We start from the raw sequence: 13,016 nt of genomic DNA on the forward strand, positions 1-13,016 counted from the left end.
TCCAACTGTGGTTTTACAGTGAACATACTGGATGTGTGAGTGTGCTGTTCCTGTGCATCCCCGCTAGACGTTTGATGAACAGGTGCCCAACAAAACAATAGTCTCCATTATTGGCAGGCAGCTTAGGGCAGGCCACACATTATCAACACAAACACAGCGTCTACAGATGGGCAGGGGGGCCGTTAGAAAGAATAACAGCTCCCTGCCGGGATAATGGCAGAGGGAGCTTGTTAAACGTGTGGCCCCATTGTTCTGACAAATTGGTCTGTGGCTCTAAATTGCCCCTCAGTAGCGCTCCTCGTCTGAACCCAGGCCCCCGGCTCAGATCAGACTGGGGCTGGCCAAGCAGTAATCCTTTAGGAGGGGGCTGCATAGCTAGGGCCGGTGGAGCTCTGACTGGAGACTGAAGGCTGTGGGAAAGTAAGGGGCCAAACCGACTGGGCCTGTATTCATGAATCATCTCAGAGTAGGAGTACTGCTCTAGGATCATTTTTGCCTTTAATATCATAAGGAATAAGATGACATGGACAGGGGGACCTGATCCTAGATCAGCACTCCTACTCTGAGACGCTTTATGAATATGGGCCCTGGGGCTTAGCTTGGCTAGCCTGGCACGTCTTCAGCCTCAGCCACTATTCCTTGTGTGTGGGACAACAAGACTCAGCCCTATTACTGACTTTAAGCCTTCTGGGCACAAACCCATCGAAGATACACATAGTTGTGGAGACAGGCATAATCCACACAACAATTGCATTGAGTTACTTATCAACTGTACTTTCATTTTCTGCTGCCGTTAGAAGCTAAAGTCCTGAGAGACGGAGGGAGTGAGAGAGCCAGACCGTCATTAGAAGCTAAAGTCCTGAGAGACGTAGGGAGTGAGAGAGCCAGACCGTCATTAGAAGCGGAGCCTGGGCCACCAGTCTGCATCGCAGTGTGAGATCTCTTCTAGTTGTCTGAGAGGGTAGGAGCATCCTGTGGCTGTCTGATGATAAAATCACTGTGTTCCTCCAAAGCTGCATTGAAATAGTTTTTCTGTTACGATCAATATAACCCATCTCGTCTCTTTTCCCAGGAATTTGTGGAATCTTTTTTGTACCCTTAATGTGTAATATGAAAGCATAAAAAGTATTAATATGCCTAATTACTTTTTTTTGCACAAGATTTAAAAGAGGTGAAGTTGGCTCTATGATTTAAACATGTAAATAATTGCCAAGAGAAATCCCACTGGCACAAGCTGGTTGAATCAACATTGTTTCATCATAATTTGTCAGCATATTGTGATGTGGAATCTATGTGGAAAATACAATGAATCTGACATATCATATTTCAGGATTGTCATCAGTAGCTAGGTTTCCATCCAATTTGTGAGAGATTTCCATGTGAATATTCTAAAATCTGCATAAAATAATATGCCCATATTCAGAGGTGGAAAAAGGACTCAGTTGTCACACTTGAGTAAAAGTAAAGATAGCTTAATATTAAATGGCTCAAGTAAAGGTGAAAGTGACCCAGTAAAATAGTACTAGATTTTAAATGTACTTAAGTACAGCGGTGTAAAAAGTACTCAATTGTCATACTTGAGTAGAAGTACAAAGTAAACGTAAAAGCTATACATCAAATGCCTTACATTTAGCAAACCAGACAGCAAAATGTAATTTTGTATTACTTGTTTTGACAGCCAGGGGCACACTCCAACACTCAGACATAATTTACAAAGGAAGTATTTGTGAATTGGACCTTTTTCCTGTATTGCTAAGCATTCAAATTGTAACTAGTACTTTTGGGTGTCAGGGAAATGTATGGAGTAAAAAGTACATACTTTTCTTTAGGAATGTAGTGAAGTAAAAGTAAAAGTAGTCAAAAATATAATTAGTAAAGTACAGATACCCCCCAAAACGATTTAATTAGTACTTTAAGTACTTATAGGTACTTTACAGCACTGCGCATATTCCCACCAGAGATTTACATCAAAACTGATGTTTGCGAATAAAAGTTTGTGCGTGATGACGTCAATACAAATAACGTTTGCGGTTAATTTCCTATGTACCGAAAAATACAAGTTAAATGGCTTTCCATCGCATTTTCTACTCCATGGTTTTGTCATAAAAAAACAGTTGCTATGCGCCCACTCTGCTCTTGGCGTGCGCTCTAGCCAACAGCTGGCAGATACAGTGCGGTAGGCTACCTATTGTATGGATAAGAGCTGTGTTATTTGTATTTGTCGAACGGCAGTCATATATCGATCCTCATGTCACCAGAATAAGACCCTCGACATTTATTTGAAAGGAGCATCACCCTCATCACGTGCATTTTCACCACTCTGTGAAGTTGATCATTATTTATTTCATCTGTAGCCTAATAAACTGCATGGTTTCGCGAGTCGTAGCTGGAGGACCACACATTTCGTTGCGTGACTCCCAAGTTTACTTCGATATGATGGTTATTATATCAAAATTGCGTTTCCACCGCAATTTCTCGCATAATGCATTTTACCGGAACAACAAGATCCCACCATGTCGCACGAACATATTGTCTGTCGCATGTATAAAATTGAACGGGCAAATCCTGTCCCCATCAGCCCAGTTATTGCTTTTTTTAATATGAGCTAATACATCTGCATGAAATGGTTGGATGGAAACCTGGTTAGTGTAACCAATTTTCTACATAGACAAATCGTGTATAAAATATGCTGGATTTGTACCTTTGAAACCAAGAGAGATCTTCAATGTTATATCCATTATGAGGGGGGAAAAAACTATAGGCTGGGCAGCACATTCAACTGGCAAGTGGTTCTATCTACATCTATTCATTTGGTCTCCCATCCAGGGTTTTAACCAAGCCCAGCTTTGATATTTGCCTCTGACTATACCATTGTGCTATCGTGAGAGATCTCATAAATCATATATTATCAGTGATACTATTTAGGCTTATATGGAATCAAGTCATCAACAGCTATTGTTTCAATTCAACCCAGGGTTCCACCTACAAATAGACTAGGCCTAGGGCAGTATTTCCCAAATCCGGTCTTGGGGTTACAGCCAAAAGTATACCTTTTTGTTGTTGCCCTGGGCAAGCACACCTGATTCATTTTATCCAATAATCCTCATGCCCTCAACAACAAAAATGTTCATGGCTCCACCGCAACCAAAAATCAAAATCTAATTTTATTTCTCACATGCTTTGGGAACAACAGGTGTAGGCTAACAGTGAAATGCTTACTACGGGTCCTTTTCCAACAATGCAGAGTTAAAGATAATATTTTTAAAATATATAGAAATAGTGACCGTGAATAACGAATAAAAAAGAAAAGAATAAAGACAAAAAATAACATGGCTATATACAGTGGGGAGAACAAGTATTTGATACACTGGCGATTTTGCAGGTTTTCCTACTTACAAAGCATGTAGAGGTCTGTAATTTTTATCATAGGTACACTTCAACTGTGAGAGACGGAATCAAAAATCCAGAAAATCACATTGTATGATTTTTAAGTATTTAATTAGCATTTTATTGCATGACATAAGTATTTGATCACCTACCAACCAGTAAGAGTTCCGGCTCTCACAGACCTGTTAGTTTTTCTTTAAGAATCCCTCCTGTTCTCCACTAATTACCTGTATTAACTGCACCTGTTTGAACTCGTTACCTGTATAAAAGACACCTGTCCACACACTCAATCAAACAGACTCCAACCTCTCCACAATGGCCAAGACCAGGGAGCTGTGTAAGCACATCAGGGATAAAATTGTAGACCTGCACAAGGCTGGGATGGGCTACAGGACAATAAGCAAGCAACTTGGTGAGAAGGCAACAACTGTTGGCGCAATTATTAGAAAATGGAAGAAGTTCAAGATGACGGTCAATCACCCTCGGTCTGGGGCATCAATGATCATGAGGAAGGTGAGAGATCAGCCCAGAACTACACGGCAGGACCTGGTCAATGACCTGAAGAGACCTGGGACCACAGTCTCAAAGAAAACCATTAGTAACACACTACGCCATCATGGATTAAAATCCTGCAGCGCACGCAAGGTCCCCCTGCTCAAGCCAGCGCATGTCCAGGCCCGTCTGAAGTTTGCCAATGACCATCTGGATGATCCAGAGGAGGAATGGGAGAAGCTCATGTGGTCTGATGAGACAAAAATATAGTTTTTTGGTCTAAACTCCACTCACTGTGTTTGGAGGAAGAAGAAGGATGAGTACAACCCCAAGAATACCATCCCAACCATGATGCATGGAGGTGGAAACATCATTCTTTGGGGATGCTTTTCTGCAAAGGGTTCAGGACGACTGCACCGTATTGAGAGGAGGATGGATGGGGCCATGTATCGCGAGATCTTGACCAACAACCTCCTTCCCTCAGTAAGAGCATTGAAGATGGGTCGTGGTTGGGTCTTCCAGCATGACAACGACCCAAAACACACAGCCAGGGCAACTAAGGAGTGGCTCCGTAAGAAACATCTCAAGGTCCTGGAGTGGCCTAGCCAGTCTCCAGACCTGAACCTTTGGAGGGAGCTGAAAGTCTGTATTGCCCAGCGACAGCCCCGAAACCTGAAGGATCTGGAGAAGGTCTGTATGGAGGAAAGGGCCAAAATCCCTGCTGCAGTGTGTGCGAACCTGGTCAAGAACTACAGGAAACGTATGATCTCTGAAATTGCAAACAAAGGTTTCTGTACCAAATATTAAGTTCTGCTTTTCTGATGTATCAAATACTTATGTCATGCAATAAAATGCAAATTAATTACTTAAAAATCATACAATGTGATTTTCTGGATTTTTGTTTAAGATTCCGTCTCTCACAGTTGAAGTGTACCTATGATAAAAAGTACAGACCTCTACATGCTTTGTAAGTAGGAGACACTGCCGATTTTGCAGGTTATCAAATACTTGTTCTCCCTACTGTATAAGGAGTAGAAAATAACATGGCTTTATTAAATTGTATTTGTCACATGCGTGAAATACTTACTTACAAGCCCTTAACCAACAATGCAGTTTTAAGAGAATAGAGTTAAGAAGATATTTACTAAATAAACTATAGTATAAATAAAGTAACACAATAAAATAACAATAGTGAGGCTATATACAAGGGGTACCGGTACTGAGTCAATGTGCTGTGACACAGGTTAGTCATGGTAATATGTACATGTAAGTAGGGGTAAAGTGACTATGCATAGATAATAAACAGAAAGACATTAACTTTTTTGTCCTGAATACAAAGCGTTATATTTCGGGCAAATCCAACACATCACTGAGTGCCACTTTATATTTTCAAGCATGGTGGTGGCTGCATCATGTTATGGTTATGCTTGACATCGGCAAAAACTAGGGAGTTTTTTAGGATGGAAAGAAACGGAATACAGCTAAGCACAGGTAAAATCCTAGAGGAAAACCTGCTTCTGTCTCCTTTCTAACAGACACTGGGAGACAAACTTACATTTCAACAGGACAATAAACAAAAACTCAAGGCCAAATATACACTGGAGTTGCTTGCGAAGACGACATTGAATGTTCCTAAGTGGCATAGATACAGTTTTAACTTAAATCGGCTTGAAAATGTAAGGCAATTCTTGAAATGGCTGTCTAGCAATGATCAACAACCAACTTAAAGAATAATGGGCAAATATTGTACAATCCAGGTGTGCAAAGCTCTTAGAGATTTACCCAGAAAGACTCACAGCTGTAATTGCTACCAAAAGTGATTCTAACATGTATTGACTCAGGGGTGTGAATACTTATGTAAATTTGATACATCTGTATTTCATTTTCAATAAATTTGCTAAACATTCTAAAAACATGTTTTCACTTTGACATTATGGGATAATGTGTGTAGATGGGTGATATATATATATTAAAAAAAATGTAATCCATTTTGAATTCAGGCTGTAACACATCAAAATGTGGAATAAGTCAAGGGGTATGAATACTTTCTGAAGGCACTGTATAAATGTCTTCATACGTAATCATAGAAAGCACGCATGTTCAAGATAGCATGCAAAGGTCGCAGGTCTGTGGAGATCTTGACAATTGCCATAATAATCTTGCTCAGAATCTTGAACAGCATTGATCAGTTGCACTATGTACTTTTAATGTAATCTCAACAGCCATCCAGGTCATTCAGTTGTGCTGTTAAATGAAGCACAGTGATAATACATGAATTTCTTGTATAAATACAAAATATCTGACATTGTATTCCCATTTGAACTTTGTTGTGGCTTTAAATGGTTGAAATTATCACTTTAAAATGACATGGGATTCTTTGTGTTTTTTTGTAGCAGCAGCATAGAGACTCATAGCTTCATATGACTGTTTGTGTCTGTCTATGCTGCAGTCAAGTATGATAAGATAACATGCATTTGAAGTAGACAGTAATCTAGTATCACATCAAAGCCAGGTGAGAGAGCTGGAAACACTATCCTGCTAATGGGAGTGTGATCTGTCTGATCAGGACCCTTCTCAGGAAACCCTTTAGTAAAGGAGGAGACATGAAAGAGGCTCAATATTAAGGAGACTTCCTGTCTGTCTACACAACCCTCTAAAATGAAATAAACTTTTACTCCTGTGTAGAATATGAACTATAAACAGTCTTCACCAAATCGTTTTTTAGAAGAGAATCTGTCATTACACTACTATGTTTACCTCTCAAAACAATAAGCTCATAAGATTTTTAAAAAAGTGCAAAATGCATGAATACATAATGTCCAGCAAAGCAGCCTGTGTGAACTAAACAGTACAGTAGCTATGTCTAGTGTAAAAGTCATGGATTTTCAATGGTGAAATGGACTGGGTCGAAACAAATATAATAGTTTGCATTGCAATGCTTTGGTTGTGATTGCTCTCATAATGCTCCCCCTCTTCCATTCATCTATTACCCCCCGCTCTGTCTGCATTCATCACAAAACAAGCCATTGTCTCCTCTCACACGCCGTCTCAGTCTCTTTGATGGGTAGTTGATAACAGTCTGATTGGGCTGGGCTGACTGCATATATAGAGGAGACCACTGGTACAGAGAGACATTACCTCTCCTACAGAAACAAGCAACCGCAGCACCCACCTTCTCGTTTGGATTCTCAGTCAGGACTTTGTTTCTCTTCACTATGGATCTCCTCACCGTAACCCTGGCTCTCTTGGTTCACCTGACCCCAGCCTGGGGCTTCGACATGGGCCAGTCGACCCGCTGTGTCCCCATCCCCCACCAGATGAGTGTGTGCCAGGACGTGGGCTACTCGGAGATGAGGCTGCCAAACTTCCTGGGCCACAGCAGCCTGGAGGGCGAAGTGGTTCCCCGCTCGGAGGACTGGAGACCCCTGCTGCAGACTGGCTGCCATCCCCATGCCCAAGCCTTCCTCTGCTCCCTCATCGCCCCTATCTGCCTCGACACGTACGTCTATAGCTTCTGTTAGCCTTTTACCTATTCACGTCCTCTTTGTATGTCCTTGCTCTGTCTGTCTGTCTGTGTCTGTCTGTCTGTCTGTCTGTCTGTCTATCTGTCTGTCTGTCTGTCTGTCTGTCTGTCTGTCTGTCTGTCTGTCTGTCTGTCTCCATACTATGCCTCTCTCATCCCTCTCTGTCAATCTAGCTGTTCTTTCTCCTGTGTTTGAGTCAGTCTGCCTAGTTCCTTCCCACTTTCTCTTGCTAACTCCTTAAGAGGAATCTATCCACTACCCAATTTTCACCCTCAAACTATTCACACCAGTGTGTGTCTACAGTGTAACATTCCTTCAATTTCCAGAGAGTGCCCACTGCGTTCTTAAACGTAACCCTGTGTCTCTCCCATCACCAGGTTTATCCAGCCGTGCCGTAGCCTGTGCGTGGCCGTCAGGGACAGCTGTGCCCCAGTACTGGCCTGTCAGGGCCACGTCTGGCCAGAGGCGCTGGACTGTGACCGTTTCCCTGCCCAGGAGGACATGTGTCTGACCCCCCACCCCAAACATAGCAACAGCCACCTCGCCAAAGCATTGCCTCAGCCTGCATGCCAAGCCTGTCCTTCCGTGGAGGAGCACCCTACACTGAAGACAGTTCTGGACGCTCTGTGCCAGGATGACTTTGGTAAGCGTGTGCAATAATGTACTTATGCCTGTGCATGTTTCTATTGATTAGTGTGTTATGGAAATGTATTAATGTTATTTTGTGTGTACATTTGTGTGCGTTTGTACCATACATATGTGTGTAATTCTGTCCAAGCTAGCGTACTCACCCTCTCTCCCCTCTCTCTTCCCCCAGCTGTAACAGCCAAGCTGTCTCGCCGGCGCCGGCCGTCAGGGGAGCCAGAGTTTGAGGTGGAGGGCCGGGTAGAGTTTATCCGCCAGGGCCCCCTGCTTCCCTACGACACCCAGTACCTCCTCCAGCAGTGGCTGCTCATTAACCTACGGTGTGCCAACGCCCTAGTCCGGCCCGGCCGCGCCCAGCTCTACCTGCTGACTGGGGCGGTGCAGCCAGAAGGCACCCTGGCCCTCACCCGCCTCTTCCCATGGCACAAGAAGGACCACAGCATCGCAGTTGCCACGCGCAAGTGGAAGCACCACAAGTGTTGAGTGCCTGGACGATGTATCGGAATGGAAAAACCTGAGCTCTGATGAATCTGTGTTGCATAGAACGGCATCCTAACTCACACAAGCCAGGACTCGGCATAATATCAGTTTTCTTGGAAATAATTGGTATAAGGCCTAAGTATAGGACGTTTTCTGATGTTAATGACTTGATGCAGGAGGGCAGAGGAACGTGGAGTTGGAGCTGGACTCTCTCACTGACATGACCCTCTGCTGCCCTCTGCTGCTCCTTCACAGTATCTCAGCTCCGTCTGAATGCACACAGCAACATAATGCACTCTAAAACTGTACATAGGAAGAGCTAAATGCAAATGATTTCTAAAGAGTATTCTTTTCTATTTCGTTAATGCCGTATTTATGTGTCATGTATGTTCGATTTGTCTGTTAAGTCAGTGAAAAGGATATTATAATAAAATATTTACCGAGCATATTTCAACTGAAGTAGTATTGGTTTTTCCACTGTCTATGATTGATACGTTTGATTTAAAATAGCCGAATAGCTGGACCCTTATGGCTAAGGTGAGTGCAGAATGTTTGTTTTTTTTGCGTTGTTTTTACATGTGCACAATTTCCTTATAGTGTAAGATGTCCAAGTGTAAGATGTATTATGTACAATAAACAAGTATTACCTGAATACACTCTCAAGTTAACACATTCAGTCAATCAAATGTATTTATAGAGTCCTTTTTACAACACCAGTTGTCACAAAGTGCTTATACAGAAACCCAGCCTAAAACCCCAAACAGCAACCAATGCAGATGTAGAAGCATGGTGGCTAGGAAAAACTCCCTAGAAAGGCAGGAACCTAGGAAGAAACCTAGAGAGGAACCAGGCTCTAAGGGTTGGCCAGTCCTCTTCTGGCTGTGCCGAGTGGAGATTTTAAGAGTTGCCATTAAGGCCAGATCGTTCTTCAAGATATTCAAATGTTCATAGAAGACCAGCAGGGTCAAATAATAATCACACTTGTTAAGGGCGCATAAGGTCAGCACCTCGGGAGTTAATGTCAGTTGACAGAAGGAGCTTTATGGCTGGTGGCATTGTCATGCTGGAGGGTCATGTCAGGATGAGCCTGCAGGAAGGGTACCACATGAGGGAGGAGAATGTCTTCCCTGTAACGTACAGTTTGAGATTGCCTGCAATGACAACAAGCTCAGTCCGATGATGCTGTGATACACCGGCCCAGACCATGACGGACCCTCCACCTCCAAATCGTTACACCGAGTACAGGCCTCGGTGTAACGCTCATTCCTTCGACAATAGACGCAAATCCGACCATCACCCCTGGTGAGACAAAACCGCAACTTGTCAGTGAAGAGCACTTTTTGCCAGTCCCGTCTGTTCCAGCGACAGTGGGTTTGTGCCCATAGGCGACGCTGTTGCCAGTGACAGGCCTTACAACAGGCCTACAAGCCCTCAGTCCAGCCTCTCTTAGCCTATTTCAGACAGTCTCAGCACTGATAAGGGGATTGTGTGTTCCTGGTGTAACTCGGGTAGTTGTTGTTGCCATCCTATACTTGTCCCGCAGGTGTGATGTTCGGATGTACCGATCCTGTGCAGGTGTTGTTACACGTGGTCTGCCACTGTGAGGATGATCAGCTGTCCATCCTGTCTCCCTGTAGCGCTGTCTTAGGCGTCTCACAGTACAAACAGTGCAATTTATTGCCCTGGCCACATCTGCAGTCCTCATGCCTCCTTGCAGCATGCCTAAGGCACGGTCACGCAGATGAGCAGGGACCTTGGGCATCTTTCTTTTTGTGTTTTTCAGAGTCAGTAGAAAGGCCTCTTTAGTGTCCTAAGTTTTCATAACCGTGACCTTAATTGCCTACCGTCTGTAAGCTGTTAGTGTCTTAACGACCGTTCCACAGGTGCATGTTCATTAATTGTTTATGGCTCATTGAACAAGCATGGGAAACCGTGTGTTTAAACCCTTTACAATGAAGACCTGTGAAGTTATTTGGATTTTTTCCGAATTGTCTTTGAAATACAGGCTCCTGAAAAAGGGATGTTTCTTTTTTTGCTGAGTTTATGTGTCCAGTTTTCTGTGGGTTAGGAGAACATTCCTTCAACGTCCCACCAAACATATACAGAGAATGGTTGCCATGTTCCCAGAACATAACAATGAATGTTCTAGACACGTTTCATAGGAACATTGAAAGAACACATTAAGGTACTGTTGCTGAGCCAATCAAAGACCTGATTGATGAACCACTGATCCAGTCCTAGTTGGTTAAGGTTAAGGATTACACATGCAGGGTTATTTAACATGAAGTGTTTTAAATTGACATACATGATTATATTGGGTGTGTTCATTTACACTTGAATTAGTACTCAGCATGTCTTCACTTGGGATTTAAACTCACAACTGATTCATTCACAGTACTCTGATCTTCCTGCTACGCCACCATGGCTGTGTCAGCTAGCTGTTATTCTGACTCTTCTCTCATTATTGATTTGATTGACTTATTTCATTTCTTTATAGTTGTCTTATGTTGATGGGGGGCATATTAACCTGTTTTAATGATACTCATGAATCACTATGATCAATAAAAGTTTCTCTTAAGTATACTTTTAACAGAGCTTAGATTTACACTTCATAGAAGGGCCTGAAGCATCACAGCTTTGGGGGGAAAACACTGGGAAGAGAGGACGCACAATCAGGGGTGGACCAGACCAGACAGGAAACTGTGGATCGGGAGAGAGAAGAGAAGAATAAATAGTTGACTAAATACAACACATTTTGGAAATGGGATTGAGAGAAAAAAGCCAAGATCACCATTCTCTTCAAAGTGCTTGTTCTGGTCCAGTGCTAAGTGGCATCGCCTCATGGACAACCTGTCAACGCAAACATCATCATACATAATCAATATACTGTCAACACAAACGTCATCATACATAATCGATATACTGTCAACACAATCATCATCATACATAATCAATATATAGTCAACACAAACGTCATCATACATAATCAATATACTGTCAACACAATCACCATACATAATCAATATACTGTCAACACAATCATCATACATAATCAATATACTGTCAACACAAACGTCATCATACATAATCAATATACTGTCAACACAAACATCATCATACATAATCAATATACTGTCAACACAAACATCATACATAATCAATATACTGTCAACACAAACGTCATCATACATAATCAATATACTGTCAACACAAACATCATACATAATCAATATACTGTCAACACAAACATCATACATAATCCATATACTGTCAACACAATCATCATACATAATCAATATATAGTCAACACAAACGTCATCATACATAATCAATATACTGTCAACACAAACGTCATCATACATAATCAATATATAGTCAACACAAACGTCATCATACATAATCAATATACTGTCAACACAAACATCATCATACATAATCAATATACTGTCAACACAAACGTCATCATACATAATCAATATATAGTCAACACAAACGTCATCATACATAATCAATATACTGTCAACACAAACGTCATCATACATAATCAATATATAGTCAACACAAACGTCATCATACATAATCAATATACTGTCAACACAAACATCATCATACATAATCAATATACTGTCAACACAAACGTCATCATACATAATCAATATATAGTCAACACAAACGTCATCATACATAATCAATATACTGTCAACACAAACATCATCATACATAATCAATATACTGTCAACACAAACATCATCATACATAATCAATATACTGTCAACACAAACATCATACATAATCAATATACTGTCAACACAAACGTCATCATACATAATCAATATACTGTCAACACAAACGTCATCATACATAATCAATATATAGTCAACACAAACGTCATCATACATAATCAATATACTGTCAACACAAACATCATCATACATAATCAATATACTGTCAACACAAACGTCATCATACATAATCAATATATAGTCAACACAAACGTCATCATACATAATCAATATACTGTCAACACAAACATCATCATACATAATCAATATACTGTCAACACAAACGTCATCATACATAATCAATATATAGTCAACACAAACGTCACCATACATAATTAATATACTGTCATCACAAACATCAATATACATAATCCATATACTGTCAACGCAAACATCACCATACATAATCCATATACTGTCAACACAAACATCATCATACATAATCCATATACTGTCAACACAAACATCATACATAATCAATATATATATATATATAATCAACCTGTATACTGTCAACCTGTCACACATTATCTATGCTAAAGGAACAGAGATCAACACTTAGTGACACAGAAAGGATCCTTCCTAGAACCAGGACAAGGCAGGTACCTATTGAAGCTGGGCTCCCGAGTGGTGCAGTGTTCTAAGGTACTGTGTCTCAGTGCTAGATGGGTAACTACAGACACTCTGGTTCAAAGCCAGGCTGTTT

General features: G+C 41.4%; 1 protein-coding gene across 1 annotated transcript; it reads left to right on the forward strand.

Annotated features, from left to right (window-relative positions):
* The first annotated feature begins 7,039 nt into the window (after nucleotides 1-7,039).
* Nucleotides 7,040-8,841, forward strand: LOC110533812 (secreted frizzled-related protein 5-like). The gene is made up of 3 exons (XM_021618342.2): nucleotides 7,040-7,378; nucleotides 7,781-8,046; nucleotides 8,221-8,841. The coding sequence occupies exons 1-3, from the start codon at nucleotides 7,095-7,097 to the stop codon at nucleotides 8,529-8,531; spliced, it is 861 nt and encodes a 286-aa protein (XP_021474017.2). The 5' UTR covers nucleotides 7,040-7,094; the 3' UTR covers nucleotides 8,532-8,841.
* Nucleotides 8,842-13,016: the final 4,175 nt, after the last annotated feature.

This window comes from Oncorhynchus mykiss, chromosome 2 (assembly GCF_013265735.2).
Source record: "Oncorhynchus mykiss isolate Arlee chromosome 2, USDA_OmykA_1.1, whole genome shotgun sequence".
Taxonomy (NCBI): Eukaryota; Metazoa; Chordata; class Actinopteri; order Salmoniformes; family Salmonidae; genus Oncorhynchus; species Oncorhynchus mykiss.